We start from the raw sequence: 27,314 nt of genomic DNA, 5'->3' as shown, positions 1-27,314 counted from the left end.
TTTTCTAGTTTATTTGCACAGAGGTGTTGATAGTATTCTCTGATGGTAGTTTGTATTTCTGTGGGATCAGAGGTGACCTCCCCTTTATTATTTTTTATTGTGTCTATTTGATTCCTCTCTCTTTTCTTCTTTATTAGTCTGGCTAGCAGACCATCTACTTTGTTAATCGTTTCAAAAAACCAGCTCCTGGATTCATTGATTTTTTGAAGGGCTTTTCATTTCTCTATCTCCTTCAGTTCTGCTCTGATCTTTGTTATTTCTTGTCTTCTGCTAGTTTTAGAATTTCTTTGCTCTTGCTTCTCTAGTTCTTTTAATTGTAATGTTAGGGTGTCAATTTTATATCTTTCCAGCTTTCCATTGTGGGCATTTAGTGCTATAAATTTTCCTCTTAACACTGCTTTAGCTGTGTCTCAGAGATTCTGATACGTTGTCTATTTGTTCTCATTGAGTTTAAAGAACTTCTTTATTTCTGCCTTAATTTCATTATTTACCCAGGAGTCATTCAGGAGCAGTCATTCAGGATTCATTCTGGACCAAGGTTCACTTGGTCCAGAGCTGAGTTCAAATCCTGAGTATCCTTGTTAATTTTCTGTCTCATCGATCTATCTAATATGGACAGTGGGCTGTTAAAATCTCCCACTATTGGGGGGGCGGAGCAAGATGGCCGAATAGGAACAGCTCCAGTCTCCAGCTCGCAGCACGAGCAACATAGAAGACAGGTGATTTCTGCATTTTCAACTGAGGTACTGGGTTTATCTCACTAGGGAGTGCTGGACAATCAGTGCTGGTCAGCTGTTGCAGCCTGACCAGCGAGAGCTGAAGCAGGGCCAGGCATCGCCTCACCTGGGGAGTGCAAGGGGGAAGGGAATCCCTTTTCCTAGCCAGGGGAACTGAGACACACAACACCTAGAAAATCGGGTAACTCCCACCCCAATACTGCACTTTAAGCAAACTGGCACGCCAGGAGATTATATCCCATACCTGGCCAGGAGGGTCCCACGCCCACAGAGCCTTCCTCATTGCTAGCACAGCAGGCTGCGATCTAACTGCAAGGCAGCAGCAAGGCTGGGGGAGGCGCACCCGCCATGGCTGAGGCTTAAGTAGGTAAACAAAGCCCTGGGAAGATCGAACTAGGTGGAGCTCACAGCAGCCCAAGGAGGCCTGCCAGCCTCTGTAGACTCCACCTCTGGGGACAGGGCACAGCTAAACAACAACAACAACAAAAAAGCAGCAGAAACCTCTGCAGACGCAAACGACTCTGTCTGACAGCTTTGAAGAGAGCAGTGGATCTCCCAACATGGAGGTTGAGATCTGAGAACGGACAGACTGCCTGCTCAAGTGGGTCCCTAACCCCTGAGTAGCCTAACTGGGAGACATCCTCCACTAGGGGCAGACCGACACCCCACACCTCACACGGTGGAGTACACCCCTGAGAGGAAGCTTCCAAAACAAGGATCAGACAGGTACACTCGCTGTTCAGCAGTATTCTATCTTCTGCAGCCTCTGCTGCTGACACCCAGGCAAACAGGGTCTAGAGTGGACCTCAAGCAATCTCCAACAGACCTACAGCTGAGGGTCCTGACTATTAGAAGGAAAACTAACAAACAGGAAGGACACCCACACAAAAACCCCATCAGTACGTCACCATCATCAACGACCAGAGGCAGATAAAACCACAAAGATGGGGAAAAAGCAGGGCAGAAAAGCTGGAAATTCAAAAAATCAGAGTGCATCTCCCCCTCCAAAGGAACGCATCTCATCACCAGCAACAGATCAAAGCTGGACGGAGAATGACTTTGATGAGATGAGAGAAGAAGTCTTCAGACCATCAAACTTCTCAGAGCTAAAGGAGGAATTACGTACCCAGCGCAAAGAAACTAAAAATCTTGAAAAAAGAGTGGAAGAATTGATAACCAGAATAATTAATGCAGAGCAGGCCATAAATGAACGGACAGAGATGAAAACCATGACACGAGAAATACGTGACAAATGCACAAGCTTCAGTAACCAACTCGATCAACTGGAAGAAAGAGTATCAGCGATTGAGATCAAATGAATGAAATGAAGCGAGAAGAGAAGTCTAAAGAGAAAAGAAGAAAAAGAAATGAACAAAGCCTGCAAGAAGTGTGGGATTATGTAAAAAGATCAAATCTACGTCTGATTGGGGTGCTTGAAAGTGAGGGAGAAAATGGAACCAAGTTGGAAAACACTCTTCAGGATATCATCCAGGAGAACTTCCCCAACCTAGTAGGGCAGGCCAACATTCAAATTCAGGAATTACAGAGAACGCCACAATGATACTCCTCGAGAAGAGCAACTCCAAGACACATAATTGCCAGATTCACCAAAGTTGAAATGAAGGAAAAAATCTTAAGGGCAGCAGAGAGAAAGGTCAGGTTACACACAAAGGGAAGCCCATCAGACTAACAGCAGATCTCTCGGCAGAAACTCTAAGCCAGAAGAGAGTGGGGGCCAATATTCAACAATCTTAAAGAAAATAATTTTCAACACAGAATTTCATATCCAGCCAAACTAAGTTTCATAAGTGAAGGAGAAATAAAATCCTTTACAGATAAGCAAATGCTTAGAGATTTTGTCACCACCAGGCATGCCTTACAAGAGACCCTGAAGGAAGCACTAAACATGGAAAGGAACAACAGGTACCAGCCATTGCAAAAACATGCCAAAATGTAAAGGCCATCAATGCTAGGAAGAAACTGCATCAAATAGCGAGCAAAATAACCAGTTAATATCATAATGACAGGATCAAGTTCACACATAACAATATTAACCTTAAATGTAAATGGACTAAATGGTCCAATTAAAAGACACAGACTGGCAAACTGGATAAAGAATCAAGACCCATCAGTCTGCTGTATTCAGGAGACCCATCTCACATGCAGAGACATACATAGGCTCAAAATAAAGGGATGGAGGAAGATCTACCAAGCAAATGGAGAACAAAAAAAAGCAGGGGTTGCAATCCTAGTCTCTGATAAAACAGACTTTAAACCATCAAAGATCAAAAGAGACAAAGAAGGCCATAACATAATGGTAAAGGGATCAATTCATCAGGAAGAGCTAACTATCCTAAATATATATGCACCCAATACAGGAGCACCCAGATTCATAAAGCAAGTCCTTAGAGACTTACAAAGAGACTTAGACTCCCATACAATAATAATGGGAGACTTCAACACCCCACTGTCAACATTAGACAGATCAATGAGACAGAAAGTTAACAAGGATATCCAGGAATTAAACTCATCTCTGCAGCAAGCAGACCTAATAGACATCTACAGAACTCTGCACCCCAAATCAACAGAATATACATTCTTCTCAGCACCACATCACACTTATTTCAATCAAAACCGCTCAACTACATGGAAACTGAATAACCTGCTCCTGAATGACTACTGGGTACATAACGAAATGAAGGCAGAAATAAAGATGTTCTTTGAAACCAATGAGAACAAAGATACAACATACCAGAATCTCTGGGACACATTTAAAGCAGTGTGTAGAGGGAAATTTATAGCACTAAATGCCCACAAGAGAAAGCTGGAAAGATCTAAAATTGACACTCTAACATCACAATTAAAAGAACTAGAGAAGCAAGAGCAAACACATTCAAAAGCTAGCAGAAGACAAGAAATAACGAAGATCAGAGCAGAACTGAAGGAGATAGAGACACAAAAACCCTCCAAAAAATCAATGAATCCAGGAGTTGGTTTTTGAAAAGATCAACAAAATTGATAGACCGCTAGCCAAACTAATAAAGAAGAAAAGAGAGAAGAATCAAATAGACGCAATAAAAAATGATAAAGGGGATATCACCACCGACCCCACAGAAATACAAACTACCATCAGAGAATACTATAAACACCTCTATGCAAATAAACTAGAAAACCTAGAAGAAATGGATAATTTCCTGGACACTTACACTCTCCCAAGACTAAACCAGGAAGAAGCTGAATCCCTGAATAGACCAATAGCAGGCTCTGAAATTGAGGCAATAATTAATAGCCTACCAACCAAAAAAAGTCCAGGACCAGATGGATTCACAGCTGAATTCTACCAGAGGTACAAGGAGGAGCTGGTACCATTCCTTCTGAAACTATTCCTATCAATAGAAAAAGAGGGAATCCTCCCTAACTCATTTTATCAGGCCAACATCATCCTGATACCAAAGCCTGGCAGAGACACAACAAAAAAAGAGAATTTTAGACCAATATCCCTGATGAGCATCAGTGCAAAAATCCTCAATAAAATACTGGCAAACCGGATCTGGCAGCACATCAAAAAGCTTATCCACCATGATTAAGTGGGCTTCATCCCTGGGATGCAAGGCTGGTTCAACATATGCAAATCAATAAATGTAATCCAGCATATAAACAGAACCAAAGACAAGAACCACATGATTATCTCAATAGATGCAGAAAAGACCTTTGAAAACATTCAACAGCCCTTCATGCTACAAACGCTCAATAAATTCGGTATTGATGGAACGTATCTCAAAATAATAAGAGCTATTTATGACAAACCCACAGCCAATATCATACTGAATGGGCAAAAACCGGAAAAATTCCCTTTGAAAACTGGCACAAGACAGGGATACCCTCTCTCACCACTCCTATTCAACATAGTGTTGGAAGTTCTGGCTAGGGCAATCAGGCAAGAGAAAGAAATCAAGGGTATTCAGTTAGGAAAAGGAGAAGTCAAATTGTCCCTGTTTGCAGATGACATGATTGTATATTTAGAAAACCCCATTGTCTCTGCCCAAAATCTCCTTAAACTAATAAGACACTTCAGCAAAGTCTCAGGATACAAAATTAATGTGCAAAAATCACAAGCATTCTTATACACCAGTAACAGACAAACAGAGAGCCAAATCAGGAATGAACTTCCATTCACAATTGCTTCAAAGAGAATAAAATACCTAGGAATCCAACTTACAAGGGATGTAAAGGACCTCTTCAAGGAGAACTACAAACCACTGCTCAGTGAAATAAAAGAGGACATAAACAAATGGAAGAACATACCATGCTCATGGATAGGAAGAATCAATATCGTGAAAATGGCCATACTGCCCAAGGTAATTTATAGATTCAATGCCATCCCCATCAAACTACCAATGAGTTTCTTCCCAGAATTGGAAAAAACTGCTTTAAAGTTCATATGGAACCAAAAAAGAGCCCACATTTCCGAGACAATCCCAAGTCAAAAGAACAAAGCTGGAGGCATCACGATACCTGACTTCAAACTATACTACAAGGCTACAGTAACCAAAACACCATGGTACTGGTACCAAAACAGAGATATAGTCCAATGGAACAGAACAGAGCACTCAGAAATAATACCAGACATCTACAGCCATCTGATCTTTGATAAACCTGAGAAAAACAAGAAATGGGGAAAGGATTCCCTATTTAATAAATGGTGCTGGGAAAATTGGCTAGCCATAAGTAGAAAGCTGAAACTGGATCCTTTCCTTACTCCTTATATGAAAATTAATTCAAGATGGATTAGAGACTTAAATGTTAGACCTAATACCATAAAAAGCCTAGAAGAAAACCTAGGTAATACCATTCAGGACATAGGCATGGGCAAGGACTTCAGGTCTAAAACACCAAAAGCAATGGCAACAAAAGCCGAAATTGACAAATGGGATCTAATTAAACTAAAGAGCTTCTGCACAGCAAAAGAAACTACCATCAGAATGAACAGGCAACCTACAGAATGGGAGAAAATTTTTGCAGTCTACTCATCAGACAAAGGGCTAATATCCAGAACCTACAAAGAACTCAAACAAATTTACAAGAAAAAAATAAACAACCCCTTCAAAAAGTGGGCAAAGGATATGAACAGACATTTCTCAAAAGAAGACATTCATACAGCCAACAGACACATGAAAAAATGCTCATCATCACCGGTCATCAGAGAAATGCGAATCAAAACCACAATGAGATACCATCTCACACCAGTTAGAATGGCAATCATTAAAAAGTCAGGAAACAGCAGGTGCTGGAGAGGATGTGGAGAAATAGGAACACTTTTACACCGTTGGTGGGACTGTAAACTAGTTCAACCATTATGGAAAACAGTATGGCGATTCCTCAAGGATCTAGAACTAGAAGTACCATATGACCCAGCCATCCCATTATTGGGTATATACCCAAAGGAGTATAAATCATGCTGCTATAAAGACAGATGCACACGTATGTTTATTGTGGCACTATTCACAATAGCAAAGACTTGGAATCAACCCAAATGTCCATCAGTGACAGACTGGATTAAGAAAATGTGGCACATATACACCGTGGAATACTATGCAGCCATAAAAAAGGATGAGTTTGTGTCCTTTGTAGGGACATGGATGCAGCTGGAAACCATCATTCTCAGCAAACTGTCACAAGAACAGAAAACCAAACACCGCATGTTCTCACTCATAGGTGGGAACTGAACAATGAGATCACTTGGACTCAGGAAGGGGAACATCACACACCGGGGCCTATCACGGGGAGGGGGGAGGGGTGAGGGATTGCATTGGGAGTTATACCTGATGTAAATGACGAGTTGATGGGTGCTGACGAGTTGATGGGTGCAGCACATCAACATGGCACAAGTATACATATGTAACAAACCTGCACATTATGCACATGTACCCTAGAACTTAAAGTATAATAAAAATAAATTAATTAATTAATTAAATAAAATAAAATCTCCCACTATTACTGCGTAGGAGTCTATGTCCCTTTGTAGGTCTCTAAGAAGTTGTTTTATGAATCTGGGTGTTCCCATATTGGACGCATACATATTTAGGATAGTTAGCTCTTCTTGTTTTGTTGATGCCTTTACCATTATGTAATGCCCTTCTTTGTCTTTTTTGATCTGTGTTGATTTAAAGTCTGTTTTATCAGAGACTAAGATTGCAACCCCTGCTTTTTTTGCTTTCCATTTTCTTGGTAAATATTCCTCCATCCCTTTATTTTGATCGTATGTGTGTCTTTGCAAGTGAGATAGGTCTCCTGAATACGGCACACCAATGGGTCTTAACCCTTTATCCAATTTGCTAGTCTGATTATTTTAATTGGGGCATTTAGCCCATTTACATTTAATGTTAATATTGTTATGTGTGAATTTGATCCTCTCATCGTGATGCTAGCTGGTTATTTTGCACATTAGTTGATGCAGTTTCTACATAGTGTCTTTGGTCTTTATATTTTGGTATGTTTTTGCAGTGGCTGGTACCAATTTTTCCTTTCCATATTTAGTGCTTTCTTTAGGAGCTCTTGTAATGACAAAATCCCTTAGCATTTGCTTGTCTGTAAAGGATTTTATTTCTCCTTCACTTATGAAACTTAGTTTGGCTGGATATGAAATTCTGTGTTGAAAATTATTTTCTTTAAAAATGTTGAATATAGGCCCCTACTCTCTTATGGCTTGTAGGGTTCTGCAGAGAGATCTACTGGTAGTCTGATGGGCTTCCCTTTGTGTAACTTGACCTTTCTTTCTGGCTGCCCTTAACATTTTTTCCTTTGTTTCATCCTTGGAGAATCTGACAGTTATGTGTCTTGGGGTTGCTCTTCAAAGTAATATCTTAGTGGTGTTCTCTGTATTTCCTCAATTTGAATGTTGGCCTGTCTTGCTAGGTTGGGGAAGTTCTCCTGGATAATATTCTGAAGTGTGTTTTCCAACTTGGTTCCATTCTGTCCTTCACTTTCAGGTACACCAATCAATCGTAGGTTTGGTCTTTTCACATAGTCACATATTTCTTGGAGGCTTTGTTCATTCCTTTTCATTCTTTTTTCTCTAATCTTGTCTTCATGCCTTATTTCAGTAAGTTAATCTTCAGTCTCTGATATGCTTCCTTCTGCTTGATTGATTCAGCTATTGATACTTATATATGCTTCATGAAGTTCTCGTGCTATGTTTTTCAGCTCCATCAGGTCATTTATGTTCCTCTCTAAACTGTTTATTCTACTTAGCAATTCCTGTAACCTTTTATCAAGATTCTTAGCTTCCTTACATTGGGTTAGACTATGCTCCTTTAGCTCAGAGGAGTTTATTACCCATCTTCTGAAGCCTACTTCTGTCAATTTGTCAGTCTCATTCTCTGTCCAGATTTGTGCCATTGTTGGGGAGGAGTTGCAATCATTTGGAGAAGGGGCATTCTGGTTTTAGGATTTTCCTTATCTTTGTGGATTTATCTACCTTTGATCTTTGAGGCTAATGACCTTTGGATGGGGTTTTTTTGTGGGGATCCTTTATGTTGATGTTGTTGCTTTCTGTTTGTAGTTTTTCTTCTAACAGTCAGTCCCCTTTTCTGCATATCTGCTGCAGTTTGCTGGAGGTCCACTCCAGACCCTGTTCACCTGAGTATCACCAGCAGAGGCTGCAGAACAGCAAAGATTGCTGCCTGCTCCTTCCTCTGGAAGCTTCATCCCAGAGGGGCATTGGCCTAATGCCAGTCAGCACTCCTCTGTATTAGGTGTCTGTTGGCCCCTGTTGAGAGGTTTCTCTCATTCAGGAGGCATGGGGGTCAGGGACCCCACTTGAGGAGGCAGTCTTTCCCTTAGCAGAGCTTGTGCACTGTGCTGGGAGAATCTCTCTTGTCAGGATCAGCCGCCCTCTTCAGAGCTGGCAGGCAGGAACGATTAAATCTGCTGAAGCTGTGCCCACAGCCACCCCTTCCCCAGGTGCTCTGTCCCAGGAAGATGGGGATTTTGTCTGTAAGCCCCTGAATGGGGCTGCTACCTTTCCTTCAGAGATGCCCTGCCCAGTGAGGTGGAATCTGGAGAAGCAGTCTGGCCAGAGTCACTTTGCCATGCCCAGCCTAGACCTCCCAGCCTCCTTAGCACTGTCAGGGGAAAACTACCAACTAAAACCTCAGTAATGGTGGACACCCCTCCCCCCACCAAGCTTGATCCTCCCAGGTCAACTTCAGCCTACTGTGCTTGCAGTGAGAATTTCAAGCCAGTGGTTCTTAGCCTGCTGGACTCCGTGGGAGTGGGACCCACTGAGTGAGACCACTTGGCTTCCTGGCTTCAGACCCCTTTCCAGGGGAGTGAATGGTTCTGTCTCACTGGGGTTCCAAGCGCCATTGGAGTATGAAAAAATACTCCTGCAGCTAGCTCAATGTCTTCCTAAGCAGCTCTCCAGTTTTGTGCTTGAAACTCAGGACCCTGGTGGTGTAGGCACATAAGGGAATCTCCTGATCAGCAGATTGCAAATTCATGGGAAAAGCGTAGTAACCCAGCTGGGTAGCACAGTCCCTTACAGCTTCCCTTGGCTCTGGGAGGGAGGTCCCTGGCTCCCTGGACTTCCCAGAGGAAGTGATGCCCCACCCTGCTTCTGCTCACCCTCTGTGGGTTGGACCCACTGCCTAACCAGTCCCACTAACCAGTCCCAATGAGATGAACTGGGTACCTTAGTTGGAAATGCAGAAATCACCTGCCTTCTGTGTTGGTCTAGCTGGGAGCTGCAGACTGGAGCTGTTCCTATTCGGCCCTCTTGGCTCCTTCTATTCTGTACTATTTCTTCCAAAACTATTCCAAACAATTGAAAAGGAGGGACTTCTCCCTGTCTCATTTTATGAGGCTATTATCATCCTGATACCAAAACCTGGCAGAGGTACAACAAAATAGAAAACTTCAGGCCAATATTCCTGATGAACATTAATACAAAAATCTTCAGTCAAATACTGGCAAACCAAATCAAGCATCACATCAAAAAGCTTATTCAACACCATCACTTTGGCTTCATCCCCGGGATGCAAGGTTGGTTCAGATAGGCAAATCAATAAACGTAATTCATCACATAAACAGAACTAAAGACCAAAACCACATGATTATCTCAATAGATGCAGAAAAGGCCTTTAATAAAATTCGACATCCCTTCATGTTAAAAACGCTCAATAAACCAAGCATTGATGGAACGTACCTCAAAATAATAGGAGTCATTTATGATAAACCCATAGCCAATATCATACTGAATGGTCAAAAGCTGGAAGTATTCTTCTTGAAAACCAGCACAAGATAAGGATGCCCTCTCTCACCACTCCTATTCAACATAGTATTGGAAGTTCTGGCCAGGGCAATCAGACAAGAGAAAGAAATAAAGCATATTCAAATAGGAAGAGAGGAAGTCCAACTGTCTCTGTTTGCAGATGACATGATCCTATATCTAGAAAACCCCATTGTCTCAGCTCAAAAGCTTCTTAAGCTGATAAGCAACTTTTCAGCAAAGTCTCAGCATACAAAATCAATATACAAAAATTACAAGCATTCCTACACACCAATATTAGATAAGCAGAGACCCAAATCATGAATGGACTCCCATTCACAATTGCTACAAAGAGAATAAAATACCTGGGAATACAGCTAACAAGGGAAGTGAAGGACTTCTTCAAGGAGAACTGCTTGTTCTCTCTTCAAGGAGAACTATAAACCACTGCTGAAGGAAATCAGAGAGGACACAAACAAATGGAAAAACATTCCATGCTCATGGATAAGAAGAATCAATATCGTGAAAATGGCCATACTGGACAAAGTAATTTATAGATTCAATGCTACTTCCATTAAACTACCATTGACATTCTTCACAGAATTAGAAAAAACTACTTTAAAACTTATAGGGCACCAAAAAAAAGTCCATATAGCCAAGACAATCCTAAGCAAAAGAACAAAGCTGGAGGCATCAAGCTACCTGACTTCAAACTATACTACAAGGCTACAGTAACCAAAACAGCATGGTACTGGTACCAAAATAGACATATACACCAATGGAACAGAATAGAAATCTCAGAAATAAGAATACACATCTACAACCATCTGATCTTCAACAAACTTTACAAAAACAAGCAATGGGGAAGGGATTCCCTATTTAATAAATGGTGCTGGGAAAAGTGGCTAACCGTGTGCAGAACATTGAAACTGGACCCCTTCCTTACACCTTACACAAAAATTAACTCAAGATAGATTAAAGACTTAAATGTAAAACCCAAAACTATAAAAACCTTACAAGAAAATCTAGGCAGTACCATTCAGGGCATAGGCATGAGCAAAGATTTCATGATGAAAATGTCAAAAGTAATTGCAACAAAAGCAAAAATTGACAAATGGGATCTAAACAAATTAAAGAGCTTCTGCACAGCAAAAGAAACTATCATCAGAGCAAACAAGGCAACCTACAGAATGGGAGAAAATTTTTGCAAGCCACCCATCTGACAAAGGCCTAATATCCAGAATCTACAAGGAACTTAAACAAATTCACAAGAAAAAAAAAACCCCCGTCAAAAAGTGGGCAAAGAACATGAACAGACACTTCTCAAAAGAGGACGTTTATGTGGCCAACAAACATATGAAAAAAAAGGTCAACATCACTGATTATTAGAGAAATGCAAATCGAAACCACAATGAAATGCTATTGCATGCCATTCAGAATGGCGATTATTAAAAAATCAAGACACAACAGATGCTGGTGAGGCTGTGGAGAAATAGGAACACTTTTTGACACTGTTAGTGGGAATGTAAGTTAGTTCCACCATTGTGGAGGACAGTGTGGTGATTCTTCGAAGACCTGGAACCAGAAATACAATTTGACCCAGAAATTCCATTAGTGGATATATACCCAAAGGAATATAAACCATTCTATTATAACATGTACATGTATGTTTGTTGCAAGACTATTCACAATAACAAAGACATGGAATCAACCCAAATGCCCATCAGCGATACACTGGATAAAGAAATTATGGTACATATATACCATGGAATACTATGCAATCATAAAAAGAAATGAGGTCATGTCCCTTGCAAGGACATGGATGGAGATGGAAGCCTTTAGCCTCAGCAAACTAACACAGGAAGAGACAACCAAACACCACATGTTCTCATTTTTAAGTAGGAGCTGAACAATGAGAACATATGGTCACAGGGAGGGGAACACCACACATTGGGGCCTACCAGGGGGCAGGAGGAGGGAGAGCATCAGGATAAATAGCTAATGCATGTGGGACTTAATACCTAGTGATGGGTTGATAGGTGCAGCAAACCACCATGATACATGTTTCCCTGTGTAACAAAGCTGCACATCCTGCACAGGTATCCTGGAACTTAAAATAAAATAAATAGAAATAAAGATTTATATGTTATTCACATTTTTCTTTACAAAGGTGAGAAAATTATACTATGTAACTATCCTATAAGAGGAACCAATTAAGTAAATTGTGATATATATCACAGTTGATTTTTATTCAGGTATTAAAATTGTAATTTTTAATGATATAGAAAATACTTATATAGCATTAAGTGAAAACAGTATACAAAGTTGTATGTTTAGTACAATCTTAATTTTTCACAAAAATGTATAGAAAAAGTTTGCAAGGAAATATGTCAAATGTGAACATTATTATTACTTTTTTAAAGATCTTTTTTTTTTCTACTTTAAGTTCTGGGGTACGTGTACAGAATGTACAGTTTTGTTACATAGGTATACATGTGCCATGGTGGTTTGCTCCACCCATCAACACATCACCTACATTAGGTATTTCTCCTAATGGTATCCCTCCCCTAGCCCTCCACCCCCTGACAGGGGCCGGTGTGTGATGTTCCCCTCCCTATGTCCATGTGTTCTCATTGTTCAACTCCCACTTATGAGTGAGAACATGTGATGTTTGGTTTTCTGTTCCTGTGTTAGTTTGCTGGGAATGATGGTTTCCAGCTTCATCCATGTCCCTGCAAAGGACATGAACTCATTCTTTTTTATGGCTGCATAGTATTCCATGATGTATGTGTGCCACATTTTCTTTATCCAGCCTAAGATTGATGGGCATTTTGGTTCCAAGTCTTTGCCATTGTGAATACTGCTGCAATAAACATATGTATGCATGTGCCTTTATAGTAGAATGACTTCTAATACTTTGGGTATATACCCAGTAATGATTGCTGGGTCAAATGGTATTTCTAGTTCTAGATCCTTGAGGAATTGCCACACTGTCTTCCACAATGGTTGAACTAATTTACACTCCTACCAACAGTGTAAAAGAACTTCTATTCTTCCACATCCTCTCCAGCATCTGTTGTTTCCTGACTTGTTAATGATCGCCACTCTAACTGGCGTGAGATGGTATCTCATGGTTTTGATTTGCATTTCTCTAATGACCAGTGATGATGAGCATTTTTTCATATGTCTTTTGGCTGCATAAATGTCTTCTTTTGAGAAGTGTTTGTTGTATCCTTTGCCCACTTTTTGATGGGGTTGTTTTTTTTTTTCTTGTGAATTTGTTTAAGTTCTTTCTAGATTCTAGATAAGCCCTTTGTCAGATGGATAGGTTGCAAAAATGGTCTCCCATTCTGTAGGTTACCTGTTCAAATGTGAACATCATTAATTTATGAAAACTTATGGGTGGTTTTTATCCATTTCTTTATACTTTTCAAATTTGTACTTCCTAAAATCTCTAAAATGATTGTGTTATACTTTTAGATCAGAGAAAAATAAATTTTTTAAAAAGTTATATTCCTCTTCAGCCCTCAATCTTCAGTATACAGTTCACAGTAAAGTAGTAGTATCATTTTGAGACACCCTAAGTGGTGGAAGCCAAAAATCCACCTTCATGAGGATGAATCATGGCTGATGGCTCTGTAAGTTATACTGTGATCACTGTATATGTTCCTCTTCATAATCAAATGAGGCTTCTTGTTTCAATATTTAACCTCCTACTAGAATCTTCCCATGATATGCTCACAATTGGAGGTTTTTGGTTTTTGGGTTATTTTGGTTTTGCCTAAACTTGAGCCAAGATCCCATTCCATTTTCTAGCTATGAGTAATATTACCAAACTGCATAATGGAATTATTAACCATTTGTGTGATTTATAAGTGGTAATTAGCATGTTTTATGGGACATAAAGACTTTGAAAGTTTGACCTACTATATCTTTTTGGGTTGTGTTGTGCTCTGTGATTAATTTTTGTATTGATTTTTATTAAAGGAGAGTGTTTTCCATTTTAGAAATGCTTGAGACATATTTTCATTGATGACTGGTAGTTATGGATAAAACAATTGGGATTGAATAGATTAATTAGTAGAAAGATTGGGGTACCAAACTGAACTCAAATAAATCATAAACTCAAACTCATTAAAATATATGTTCAAAAAAGTATATGTTCCCCTCTAAAGTCAACAAAAAATAGACATGTTTTAGTAAGTCTGATAAGTAACTCTCTAAATCTCTTTACTGTCTTTCTACAGGAAAAAGCAATTTCGGTATCTGCTAGAATCCAAAGGAAAAAAACCTGGTATTATCAACGAAGAAAATAATGACAGCAAAAGACTTGTAGGAGAAAACACAAATCGTGCTACATTAAATTATACTACGAGAGACTTTTACAATGAAAAGCTAGAGGTAAAACTACTGTTAATCTTTGCGATTTAATGCCAGGATATATCCCACATGCTTGGAATTTGGGGGTTGTACATTTTACCCTTAGTTAAGATAACTTTTTTGTTTTGGAATATTTGTCAACCTTACGTTACAAAGCCGAGGACAGAAGGTACCCAGGCAATTAGGGAGAAATAGAGCCCTGAAATGAAGAAGAACCAAAGGTTTCAATATTGTTATTTCAGCAGAAGAAAAAAATGTTCAAAAGAAATCTGTACTGTAAATCTGTAGCAAAAATCTAGACCAAAGCAGAACCAAGGGTCCCAATCTGTGTAAGAAGTAGGTTATAGGCTTGCTGTAGGTACTTAGCCACGTCATGCCAGACCATCAGAGAACACAGCAGGACCTCCGTTTTTGTTCTCCTTACTGGGGCCATTAATGTTTTAATTCATATCTTTCATTCTACACCATTTTCTTATAATTACTTAATCATACAATTTCAACCTGTTCTATTCCTAATATAGCACTTAGCCAGGAAAATGGGAACTAAACCGTTATGTTTTATGTGGTCAGAGGTTCAGAGTGTTTTGTTTATGAGTCTTAAAAGATAAAATATAGCTGTATTGCAAAGAGGAAAGAGGCAGTTCTGGCAAATAGCACAGTGCAAATAAGGCATAGAAGTATAAAACATGTAAGGAGAGGGCCAGGAACTATAAGCAGGTCATCGTTGTGGAAGTTCAGAGATTGAGATAGACAGTGTTAAAAGATGAGACCAGAAAGATAGTAAGAGAACAATGCGAAAGAGATTGAACGTAATCCTTTGGCCAATAGGGGTTTCCCAGTGTTGCCAAAAGAAGAAAATGAAAGCCAAGGTGGCAGGATTATGTCTCCTTCTCTTCCTGAATACAGCTGGTTCTATGAGTGAAAAAATTAATATGTATATAGTTGTGTTTGGTATCTATGGGGGATTGGTTTCAGGACCTCCTGCAGATACCAAAATGCACAGATGCTCAAGTCCCTGATAAAAAATGACATAGTACATAGTATTTGCATGTAGCCAAGGCACATCCTCCCATATACTTTAAATCATTTCTAGATTACTTATAATACTACAATGCAAATGCCATGTAAATAGTTGTTATACCGTATTGTTTAGGGAATAATGACAAGAAAAGTCTGTACAGATGTGATTTAAAAAAAAATTTTCAATCTGCAGTTGTTTGAATCCACAGATGCAGAACCCATGGATATGGAGGGCCAACTATATTTAGTAAATCTAAACATGCCAATTTACATTAAAGAAATTTAGTAAAACATCAAAGAGCTGCATTTAAACCAAGAACAGTTTCACAGTAAAATCTACCAACTCTTTAAGAAACAGAGAATTCTAATGATTTTAAAATTGTTTGAGAGTATTGAAAAAGAAGGAAAACTCGTCCATGTTTTCAATACAGACAGCATAACATTGATTCCAAAAATGCTAGCATTGCATAGGAAAAGAAAAGCCAAACCATACATTTTAAAATATTGGTGTAAAACTCTTTAAAATATTGTCAGCCAGAATACAGCAGAACATTAAATGAATAACAAACATTATACCCAAGAGTAGTTTATCCTAGAAAGGCAGGAAAAATTCAGTATTAGTGAATTAATAGATCCAATGTGAAAAATCATGATTATTTCTATAGACATTGAAAAGAAATTTCACACAATTCAATACCTATTCTTAATTTTGTAACTCAATCAATAGGATAAATGGAAATTGGATAGTAAGTGTTATGCTTGATGGGGAAACTCTGGAAACACTAGCATAAGTAGTAGGCAGAATTCTAACTAAGGTGGCCTCTGTGATCCCCACACCCCGGTATACATACCTTGTATAGTCCCCTCCTATGGGTGTAGGTAAAACCCGTGTCTTGCCTTTAACCAGTGGAATATGGCAAGGGTAAAGGGGTTTTGCAGACATGATTAATATCGCTAATCAGTTGACTTTGAGTTAATGAAGAGGGAGATCATCCTGAGTGAGTCTGACTTAATCTGGCAAGTCCTTTAAAAGAGGATTCAAGCGACCGGGCACGGTGGCTCACGCCTGTAATCCCAGCACTTTGGGAGGCCGAGGCGGGCGGATCACGAGGTCAGGAGATGGAGACCATCCTGGCTAACACGGTGGAACCCCGTCTCTACTAAAAATACAAAAAAATTAGCCAGACGTGGTGGCAGGTACCTGTAGTCCCAGCTACTTGGGAGGCTGAGGCAGGAGAACGGCGTGAATCTGGGAGGCGAAGCTTGCAGCCAGCCGAGATCGCACCACTGCGCTCCAGCCTGGGCAACAGAGTGAGACTCCTTCTCAAAAAAAAAAAAAAAAAAACAAGGATTCAGGCTTTCCCTGAAAGATTTTTCTGTTGGCCTTGAAGAAATAAGCCCCCATGTTTTGAGAGGCCCACATGGCAGGGAACTGCAAGAAGCTTTTAGGACCTGAGAACAGCCCCAGACCAGCAGCCAACAAGAAAACAGGGATTTCATTCCCACAGCTGCAAGGAACTGAATTCTGCCAACAACCACTTAGGCTTAGAAGAAGACTCTGAGCTTCAGAAATAAACACAACCTAGCCAACACCTTCATTTCAGCTTTATGAAGCCCTGAGCAGAATACCCAGCTAAGCCGTGCCTGGGTTCCTGAAACATGGAAACTGAGCTGATAAATGCACGTTCTTTTAAGCTGCCAAGTTTGAGGTAATTTGTTAGACAGGACTAGAATACCAATGCATCACTGAAGTAAGTATCAAGCAAGGATGCCTAATATCACTATTATATTTTTCTAAATACAGATAATACAATGAAACAAGAGAAGGAAATCAATGGTTACTTGAAAAGAAGGCAGTAAACTTATATTTGCAGATAATATTATTGAATACCTGGAAATCCCAAGAATATTAATTTAGAAATCATAAAAAGCTATAAGAAAATTCAGTAATGTAGCAGAAGTCAACAGCTTCCATATTACAAGTAATAAGCAGAAAGAAGATATAAGGAAAAACCGAACTCACAGTAGCAACACAGAAAGATAATGTATCTTACAATAACCTAATAATAAATATACAGGATCTATAAAAAGAAAACTTTTCAAACATTAGTGAAGCATACAAAAGATTTATACAAATGGAAAAACATACCATGTTTTGGATAAGAATCTCAAGCAAAATATGTCAATTTTCCTTAAGTTAACTTAAAAATTTCATTTAATCTCAATGAAAATGCCAAAAACTTTTTTGTTGAGGCTTTTTGACAAGTTGATACTATAGTACATGTGGAAAAATAAACATAATTAGCTACAAAAACTCCGAAAAAGAAGAACAATGAGAAGAAGGCTAGCACTATTAGATATTAAGGCATATTATAAATACCTACCAATTAAAACAGGGTGGTTGTAAAGAAATAGTCTAATGGGATAAATGATACTGACGAAATGGGATATTCAATCAGAAAAGCATATTGAACCCCTTCTTTGCACCATGCAACAAAAAATTAACTCCAGACCAAATAAAAGCCCAAGTATTAAAAGCAAAAGTTTCAAGTTTTTATTTTAATAAGAAGAGAAAATCTTTATGATCTTGATTGGGTTGGCTATGATTTTTTAACACCATAGATGCACAAACCATAAAGGAAAATGTTTTGGTAAATTGGACAGTCATCCAAGGTGATTGTGGTTTTTTTCTCTACATTGCCCAGTCTGTCCCTGAACTCCTGGGCACAATAAATCCTCCTACCTCATCCTTCCAAGTAGCTGAAACTACAGGCATGCAGATTTTTAAAAACAGATAGCTTCAGTGCAGTCATGTAAGCCTTGTTTCCCATTTATAAAATGGAGATATGGATTAAATCCTAATACAAGTACCATTATAGTTAAAATTGCTCTGTAACAAACCCCACTGTTGACCTTTTTCCCAAACCATCTTGATAACAACAAAATTCTAGTTTAATGAAATAATATAAACCATATTGTATAGAGTTTATCTCATCAGGATTGAACCTGTAAAATACTTGCTTTATGAATCCCACAGGGATATTGTGAGACAAAAAGAGATGAGTATATGAAAGCATTTGGGAATGGAAAAAGCATTACCCAAGGAGCAACAACTCCTTAACGGGTCAGGGCAAGAGAGGAAGTAAAGACAGGGAATGTTGACTCCTGCTTTGAGAAATTTTAAACAGGAAAGAAGGAATCTGAAGCCCCAAAATATTTGGAAAGAAACACTAATCTAACAATCAGGAGATGTGGATTTGAGCCCCTGATTCTACTTCTGAGTACTTGAAAGACCTTGCTCAAGTCCCTTAATCACTCTCTCGACTCACAGCCTAGCATTCCTTCACTTATGCCACGCTCCTTACATCTTGAAAAATATTTAAATCACTGCAGCACAAAGTGCTCAGTTTCTCTTCCATACATCCTGAGTTGTTGAGAAAATTAATTGAGGTAAGTTCTTCCAAATCAGGTTAAGCAGACCTTTTCATTATGCATGTCATAAATCTGTTGCTTGGTAGTTGTCCATCTATTCTCCTGACTCATCTAAAAAAGATTTAAGATGGACATAGAATCATAGTGCCAAAAGGGACTTTAAAGAATGTAATCCTATTCTTAGATGAGGAAAACTGGAAGCTCAGATGAGTTACTGAGGGTCATGTTGAATTATTGACTGAGCCACCTCTGGAATGGAGTCCTGATTCTGACCTTGGACACGTTCACAATATATCATGGTGCTTTCTCAAGTTTTCTTGACCATCCCATTGCAAAGGGCTCTCTCTTTTCTGAGCACTGTTCGTAATTTGCTGTCTGAACATTTTACTCAGCATGTATCTACTGTTTTATGTTTTTAGTTAACTTTTTATATGTGCAGGCCATCTCCCAACTAGACTGTAAGTTCTTCAAGGGCTAGATTAGAGAGTTTTCTCTACGGAAGTATTAATAGAAGGTGCTTAATCCTGAGCAGATCTCTCAATCTCTATAGACCTTGTTTCCCATTTATAAAATGGAGATATGGATTAAATCCCAATACAAGTACCATTGTAGTTAAAATTGCTCTATAACAAACCCCACTGTTGACCTTCTTTTTCCCAAACCATCTTCATAATAACAAAATTGTAGTTTAATGAAATAATATAAACAATATTGTATAGAGTTTATCTCATCAGGATTGAACTTGTAAAATACTTGCTTTATGAATCCCACAGGGATATTGTGAGACAAAAAGAGATGAGTATATGAAAGCATTTGGGAATGGAAAAAGCATTACCCAAGGAGCAACAACTCCTTGACAGGTCAGGGCAAGAGAGGTGTCTCTAACATGCTTTCAATGGGATCATCCTGGACAGGCTGAGTGAGTTGTCCTGGCAGACACCTGATGAGTTATAGGGTATATTGTAAGGAGATGCAGAATAATTGGCTTGGAGGAGAAGAGAAATGATGAAGTAAAAATGCTTTCAAACACAGTTACTAAATTAAGGATTATTATAGAAGATACCATTCTGTATCAACATGTTCCTAGAGAAACAATGGAAGTAACTATAGCAGAAAATTTTAAAGCACTGTAAATTATACTGTGCCAGTTATGAAGAATTATTTTCATTTGTATAATATGTAAATGATTTAACAAAATATATCATTTACTTGTTTTAATTTTTGTTATCCTAAATTATTATAAAAAATCTTCCAATCTTAACTAGAATTTTGTCTTTTTAAATTCAAAATTCTATTTTAAGCAATTTAGAAATCTGTAAAAGAAGCATTCACTAAATGTGCTCTATGCCTTCTACTTGTAAATGCATTGCTTGTAAAATATTGCTCTAAAATGAGCAAACTAAAATGTTGCTGATCTCTAGTGATTCACACTTGTCCTTCTTTGTAAGAGTTCCTCTGTAGTCCAGATTTACTGAGTGCTAAAAGGGAGCAGCTACATTCTGTTCTCATCAACAAGCTAACTTAGTATATATAGGTGGCTAAGGTTCAGATTGTAGTATTTCAGAGTGAGAGAAGTTCATCAGAGAAGAGGCCAGCTGGAACCATTTGTTGCTTATCACACATCAAAATCTGTACATACTTCTGTGATTGGTCAATCTATGACTTATTGTTTTAGTACATGACTATATCAAATCAGCATGTTGACCCATGAATGATGATTACTTAGAGGTGCCTTATATGTCATAAGAAAATTCTTAAAATATGCCTCTGTTAAGGAAAGTTAGTGCAATTTGGACTTATTATTAACTTACATTAATCAGGAATTTAAAACATATTTTGTTTTAAAAATCATAAGCATTTGGGCCAGGTGCGGTGGCTCATGCCTATAATCCCAGCTCTTTAGGAGGCTGAGGTGGATGGATTTCTTGAGTTCAAGAGTTTGAGACCAGCCTAGGCAACATGGCAAAGCCACGTCTCTACAAAAAAATACAAAAATTAGCTGGGTGTGGTGGTGCACGCCTGTGGTCACAACTGCTCAAGAAGGTGAGGTGGTAGGGTCGCTTGAGCCTGGGAGGCAGAGGTTGCAGTGAGCAGAGATCATGCCACTACATTTTAGCCTGGGCATCAGAGTGAGACCCTGTCTCCAAAAAATAAATTAAGTTACATTAAATTAAATTAAATTTAAAAATCATAAGCATTGGGAAAAAGAAGAAACATATTAAAAAGGAGGAAAACATACTAATGTTCTCAGAACTCAGAAACAATCTTTCTTTCTTCCTTCCCTCCTTCCTTCCTTCCTTTCCTTCCTTCCTTCCTTCTCTCTCTCTCTCTCTCTCTCTCTCTCTCTCTTTCTTTTTGAGACGGAGTCTCACTCGCCCAGGCTGGAGTGCAGTGGCGCGATCTTGGCTCACTGCAAGCTCTGCCTCTTGGGTTCACTCCATTTCCTGCCTCAGCCTCCTGAGTAGCTAGGACTACAGTCACCTACCACCACACCTGGCTAATTTTTTCTGTTTTTTTTTAGTAGAGATGGGGTTTCACCGTGTTAACCAGGATGGTCTCAATCTCCAGACCTCGTGATCCACCCGCCTCAGCCTCCCAAAGTGCTGGGATTACAGGCGTGAGCCAAGAACTCAGAAACAATCTTAATGAGACTTCAATATATTTCCTTCAATAGTTTTTATGCATTCTTTTCTAACTTTTTAATAAAAACTTCAAACATACAGCAAAGTTGAAAGAATTTTATAATAAACATCCATACATCCAAAACCTACACTCAACTATTAGCATCGTACTATACAGTGTACTTACTTTATCACATATCTATGTATCTATCCCTCCATCAGTCTACCTTGGGATTTTTTAAATTCATTTCACAGTGATTGCAGACATTAGTGTGCTTCTGCCTAAATAATTTAGCGTGCATTTCATTAATTGGAATTCAGTATTCTATAGAGTATTTTTCTTTGTAAATTTTACCATTTAGAGGTAAAACTTACATAGTGAAATGTAAATCTTAGGTGTACAATTGCTGAGTTTTGACAAATCATACATTCCTATAACCCAAACCCTATCAGAACATTTTTATTTTTTTCACATATCATTATGATGTAAGCATTTTTTCTTATTATGAATCTTTCTTATTTTTATTTTATTTTACTTTTAAATATTTTATCTTTTAGATACGGGGTACAGTGCAGATTTGTTACATGAGAGTATTGTGTGACACTGGGTTTTGGAGTATGAATCCTGTCACCCTAGTAATGAGCAGAGTACCAGATACATAGTTATTTAACCCACACCCCTACTAGCGTCTATATTGTTCCCATATTTATGTTGTTCCTGTCTTCCATGTGTGCTCAGTGCTTAGCTCCCACTTATAAGTGAGAACATGCAACTTAGTTTTCTGTTTCTGCATTAATTTGCTTAAGGTTATGGCCTCCAGTTCCATCTATATTGCTGCAAAGGACAGGATTTCACTCTTTGTTATGGCTATGTAGTTAGTATTCCATTGTGTATATATACTATATTCTGTTTATCCAGTCTACCATTGATGGGCACCTGGGTTGATTCCATGTCTTTGCTATTGTGAATAGTGCAGCAGAGAACATACGAGTGCATGTGTCTTTTTGGTAGAATGATTTATTTTCTTTGTAGTATATACCCAGTAATGGGATTGTTGGGCCAAATGGTAGCTCTGTTTTAAGTTATTTAAGAATCGCCAGACTGCTTTCCACAGTGGCTAGACTAATTTAATTATATTCCCACCAGCAGTGCATGAGAGTTCCTTTTTCTCCACAGCCTTGCTAGCATCTGTTGTCTTTTCACTTTTTAGTAATAGCCATTCTGACTGGTGTGAGGTGGTATCTCACTGTGGTTTTGATTTGCATTTCTCTGATGATTAGTGATGCTGAGCACTTTTTCGTATCCTTGTTGGCCACTTGTATGTCTTCCTTTGAGAAGTATCTGTTCATGTCCTTTGCCCATTTTTTAAATGGGGTTATTTGGTTTTTGCTTGGTGATTTAAATTCCCTATAGATTCTGGATATTAAGCCTTTGTCAGATACATAGTTTGCAAATATCTTCTCCCATTCTGTAGATTGTCCGTTTGCTCTCTTGATAGTTTCTTTTGCTGTGCAAAAGCTCTTTAGTTTAATTAAGTCCCATTTGTCCATTTTTGTTTTTGTTGCAATTACTTTTGGGGACTTAGCCAAAAATTCTTTGCCAAGGCCAATATCGAGAAGAGTTTTCCAGAATTTTTATAGTTTGAAGTCTTACATTTAAATTTTTAATCCCTTTTAATTTTTGTATATGGTGAAAGATAGGAAAGGTCCAGCTTCAGTCATCTGCATATAGCTAGCCAGTTATCTCAGCACCATTTATGGAATAGGGAGTCCTTTCCCCATTGCTCGTTTTTGTCAGCCTTGTTGAAGATCGGATGGTTTTTGGTGTGCAGCTTTATTTCTGAGTTTTCTATTCTGTTCCATTGGTCTATGTGTCTGTTTTTTACCAGTACCAAGCTGTTTTGGTTACTGTGGCTTAATAGTATAGTTTGAAGTCAGGTAGCATAATGCCTCTGGCTTTGATTTTTTTTTTTTTTTTTTTTGCTTAGGATTGCTTTGGCTATTTGGGCTCTTTTTTGGTTCCATATGAATTTTAGAATTTTTCTCTAATTCTGTGAAGAATGACATTGGGAATTTGATATGAATAGCATTGAACTGTAAATTGCTTTGGGCAATATGGCCATTTTTATGATATTGATTCTTCTAATCCATCAGCAGGGAATGTTTTTCCATTTATTTGTATCATCTCTGATTTCTTTCAGCAGTGTTTTGTAGTTCTCCTTGTAGAGATCTTTCACCTTCTTAGTTAGCTGTATTCCTAGGTATTTCATTGTCTTTGTGGCTATTGTAAGTGGGATTGTGTTCTTGATTTCACTCTCAGCCTGGATGTTGTTGGTGTATAGAAACGCTACTGAATTTTGTACATTGATTTTATATCCTGAAGCTTTACTAAAATTGTTTCAATTCAAGAGCCTTTTGGAAGATTCTTTAGGATTTTCTAGGTATAGAAATTATATTGTCAGCAAAGAGAGATAGTTTGACTTCTTTTCCTATTTAGATGCTTTTTAATTTCTTTCTCTTGCCTGACCGTTCTGGCTAGGACTTCCTAGAAATCTTCGTAGGTATAATTTTAGTGACAATATCTGCGATTTTTAGAATTTTGTTGGTTTGTTTTGTTTTGTTTTTTGAGACAGAGTCTTGCTCTGTCACCCAGGTGGAGTGCAGTGGCATGACCTCAGCTCACTGCAACCTCCGTCTCCTAGGTTCAAGCAGTTCTCCTGCCTCAGCCTCCCGTGTAGCTGGGACTACAGGCGTGTGCCGCAACCCTAGCTAATTTTTATGTTTTTAGTAGAGATGGAGTTTCACCATGCTGGCCAGGCTAGTCTCGAACTCCTGACCTCAAGTGATCCACCCGCCTTGGCCTCCCAAAGTGCTAGGATTACAGGTGTGAGCCACTGCCCCGGGCCAAATTTTTTTTCTTTTTTTTTTAGAAACAGGGTCTCACTCTGTTACTCAAGCTGGAGTGCAATGGCATGATCATAGCTGAAACTATAGCCTTGAACTCCTGGGCTCAAATGATTCTCCCACCTCAGCCTCCCAAGTACCTGGAACTGTAGGCATGTGCTATTACACCTGGCTAAATTTTTTATTCTTGTTTTTCTGTAAAGATGGAGTGTCACTATGTTGCCCAGGCTGGTCTTGAGTTCTTGGCCTTAAGCGATCCTCCTGCCTTGGCCTCCCAAAGTGCTGGGATTACAGATGTGAGCTACCATGCCTGGCCTATGATATTTTAAATTTAACTCATTTAATTTATCTTGAAATTATTTTGGTGTTTTGACTTGACTTGGAGATTTAAATGGATCCTTTTTCCAAGTAGTTAAATCTATTGTCTCGTTGATATTTATTACTTTCCTTCTTCATTGATGTGCATTACTTCCCTTATAATTCTGATTATCTGATGTGTTACATTGATTCTTCCATATATATTATACTTTCCATGATCATGCCTTGATGCTGTCCAGAAGTATCAATAGCCAAAATAAATGTTAAACTCTTGCATTAAACAAAATCACTTTGTTTTAGCCTCTGTGATGAAATTGGGGCACAATGCTCAAATATCCTCTGGCCCCAAAATTCCTCTGTTGTGTTTAGAACCAGGTTTTTCATTTGCACACTGCCAGACCCAGAAGTTGAGTGGGAGACCTGTTTCTTTAGAAGGCAATGTACTAGATCCCAGGTTTATATATGTTTACTCTTCCTCCTTGTACACTTTCCCCCAACTTTCTCCAAATGGTCAAGGCTGCATAAGTCAGTGTAGTGTACCATTTTATGCTTTTCCGTAATAGAGGGTAAATTCAGAGTATAGGTACTTAAAGTATTACATAGATATTAACTAATATCATACCAATTGAAATTATCACTATCTGTATCCTGATACATTTACCACAGGAATCTGTGAGTCTGCATTCAGCTGACTTGTATGAGCTAAATGACCTGAACTGAGATAGGAGAAATAGTAGTTATGGTTCAACAATTCCAGTAAAGAAACACATTTTCTAGCAGAGCTGTCCAACAGAGGTAGGAGTAGACTGAGAAGGACTGAGGCCCTTGTTGTTATCTTTACTCAAGCAGAACTCTCTGTCAGCAGTGACTAGGAAAGAATTCCTGCTCTGAGGAGTAGGTGGGGGAGGGATGGGGGTCAGAATAAATTATTTCCATTTTTTGTGGTTCAGCTAATTGTTGCTTTGACTTTTGGATTAGTTATGATTTAATGCAAAACTTTCTTTTTTTTAAACAGGAAATAAAGGAAAAGAAGAAATTCTGTAAAACGTATATAGAAGACCTTGTGAAGGAAGCCACAGAAATCAACATGAAAAATGAGGCTTTGCAGAAGCTTTGGCCACAGATGTTCATTGAGCTTGTTAGGGATGCAGTTATAGAAATTCGCAATAAAAATTCCTATATGAAGCTCTGCCTACAGCAGATAACAGACCAAAAATAAAGATGGCCTTTAGGTACAGTTGATTTTGGCAGTTTTATTTTTTGAAAGTTGAAAATTTGCAGGTTATACATGTTAAAACAACAACACTATCCTATAAACTAGAAAGACTAGTATTAAAGCATTATTGCCCACTGTTCTCATAGCTAAAAGTTAAGAAGGAAAGGAGAAAGGAAGGATTAATTTCCTGTATGTGATGACCAAACAACCTCTGGGAGCTAAGCAGTTTTCAGAGCTGGCGTGGCACTGCATCCTTGGTTCTTGCTTTGATTGGTGCCCTGCTACAGCCCAAAGCACGTAGTATTTGCTGATGATTCAGCATGAGCTGCATCTACCTACTTTTAGCTGATAATTTTCAGTTATTTCCCTTTTTATTTTATGTCATGATTTCAAAACCAAAAATATGTTCTTTTTATGAGTGAAGAATAAACTTACTAATAAATTAGTAAAAATAAAGTATGTTTGCCTCAATTCAGTCAGAATTGTCATATTTATTGTATGTTCCTCTTTAGTTAGGTACGGTCCCTGCTGTTCACCTATATGGAGGATGCCCCATTCTTCTAGGGATGCATTCTCAGGGAACCACAGGAGGTCCTGGGAATCACTATGGACAGAAAATATGAAAATGAGTCAAAACTGGGATAGGAAGAAAATGTTTTGTCTTAGGAGATCCTGAGTGATTGTAAAATGCTGTTACAAATCAGTAAGTCTGCTTCTCTGCAAGGTGTTTCCTTCCATTATTAGCTCTCAGGGGCTCTTAATAGACATGCATGTGTACCTGTGCCTCAGAAGTATTAGGGATGCATGAGTGAAGGGTTCTAATTTTTAAAATTTCATTTGAAGATCAAATTCATGCTGGTGAGAAGGGTAGTAGGAGCCTATTACCATAGCTAGAGATTATGCCACTTCAGAAAAACAATCTTAATAAATAAACTGAATTCTTCAGTTTGCTTAGATTTTACCTAGCAGCTATTATGTCAGCAGGACCACCAGGATATGGGAAAACAGGACTAGAAGATGTACGACAGCAAAGACATGCAGAGACTTGCAGAGACACCTGAAAGGAAGCTAGGTAAGCTGCTATTGCGGTTCTGAGAAAGACCCACATCCTTAAGCTCTCTTAATTACTCTTCTCCCAGAAGGAGTGCTTAACTTTAACAGGTTACCATTTTTCTGATCATAGCCTTAAAAGGCTGTCCTGGTTTTTTCATCTTGGCACTTAGGCCATCAGCTTACTAGTGTGTAACCTCAGTTTCCTCCTAATAGCACACACTTCATAAGATAGTCATGAGGATCAAAAGAAACAATACATGTAAAGCATTTCTCGTCATGCCTGGCACACAGCAAACACCCAATACATTGAGCTTTAATTATTACTCTTTTGGATGTAGGTTGAAAGGGTTGGTGCCCTAGGACAG

General features: G+C 38.6%; 1 protein-coding gene across 5 annotated transcripts in view; it reads left to right on the top strand.

Moving 5' to 3' along the window:
- The window catches only part of LOC105487639 (leucine rich repeat containing 49), a 208,178-nt gene extending 181,811 nt beyond the window's left edge, over positions 1-26,367 (top strand). For all 5 annotated transcript variants that reach the window (XM_011751153.3, XM_024794735.2, XM_011751149.3 and 2 more), the window contains 2 exons: positions 14,253-14,406; positions 25,696-26,367. In XM_011751153.3, coding sequence (XP_011749455.2) covers positions 14,253-14,406; positions 25,696-25,899 — 358 coding nt within the window. In that variant the 3' untranslated portion in view covers positions 25,900-26,367. The remainder of the gene's footprint in view (positions 1-14,252; positions 14,407-25,695) is intronic.
- Positions 26,368-27,314: the final 947 nt, after the last annotated feature.

This window comes from Macaca nemestrina, chromosome 7 (assembly GCF_043159975.1).
Source record: "Macaca nemestrina isolate mMacNem1 chromosome 7, mMacNem.hap1, whole genome shotgun sequence".
Taxonomy (NCBI): Eukaryota; Metazoa; Chordata; class Mammalia; order Primates; family Cercopithecidae; genus Macaca; species Macaca nemestrina.
Note: the sequence above shows the minus strand (reverse complement) of the source record. Positions and strands in the feature narration are given on the sequence as shown.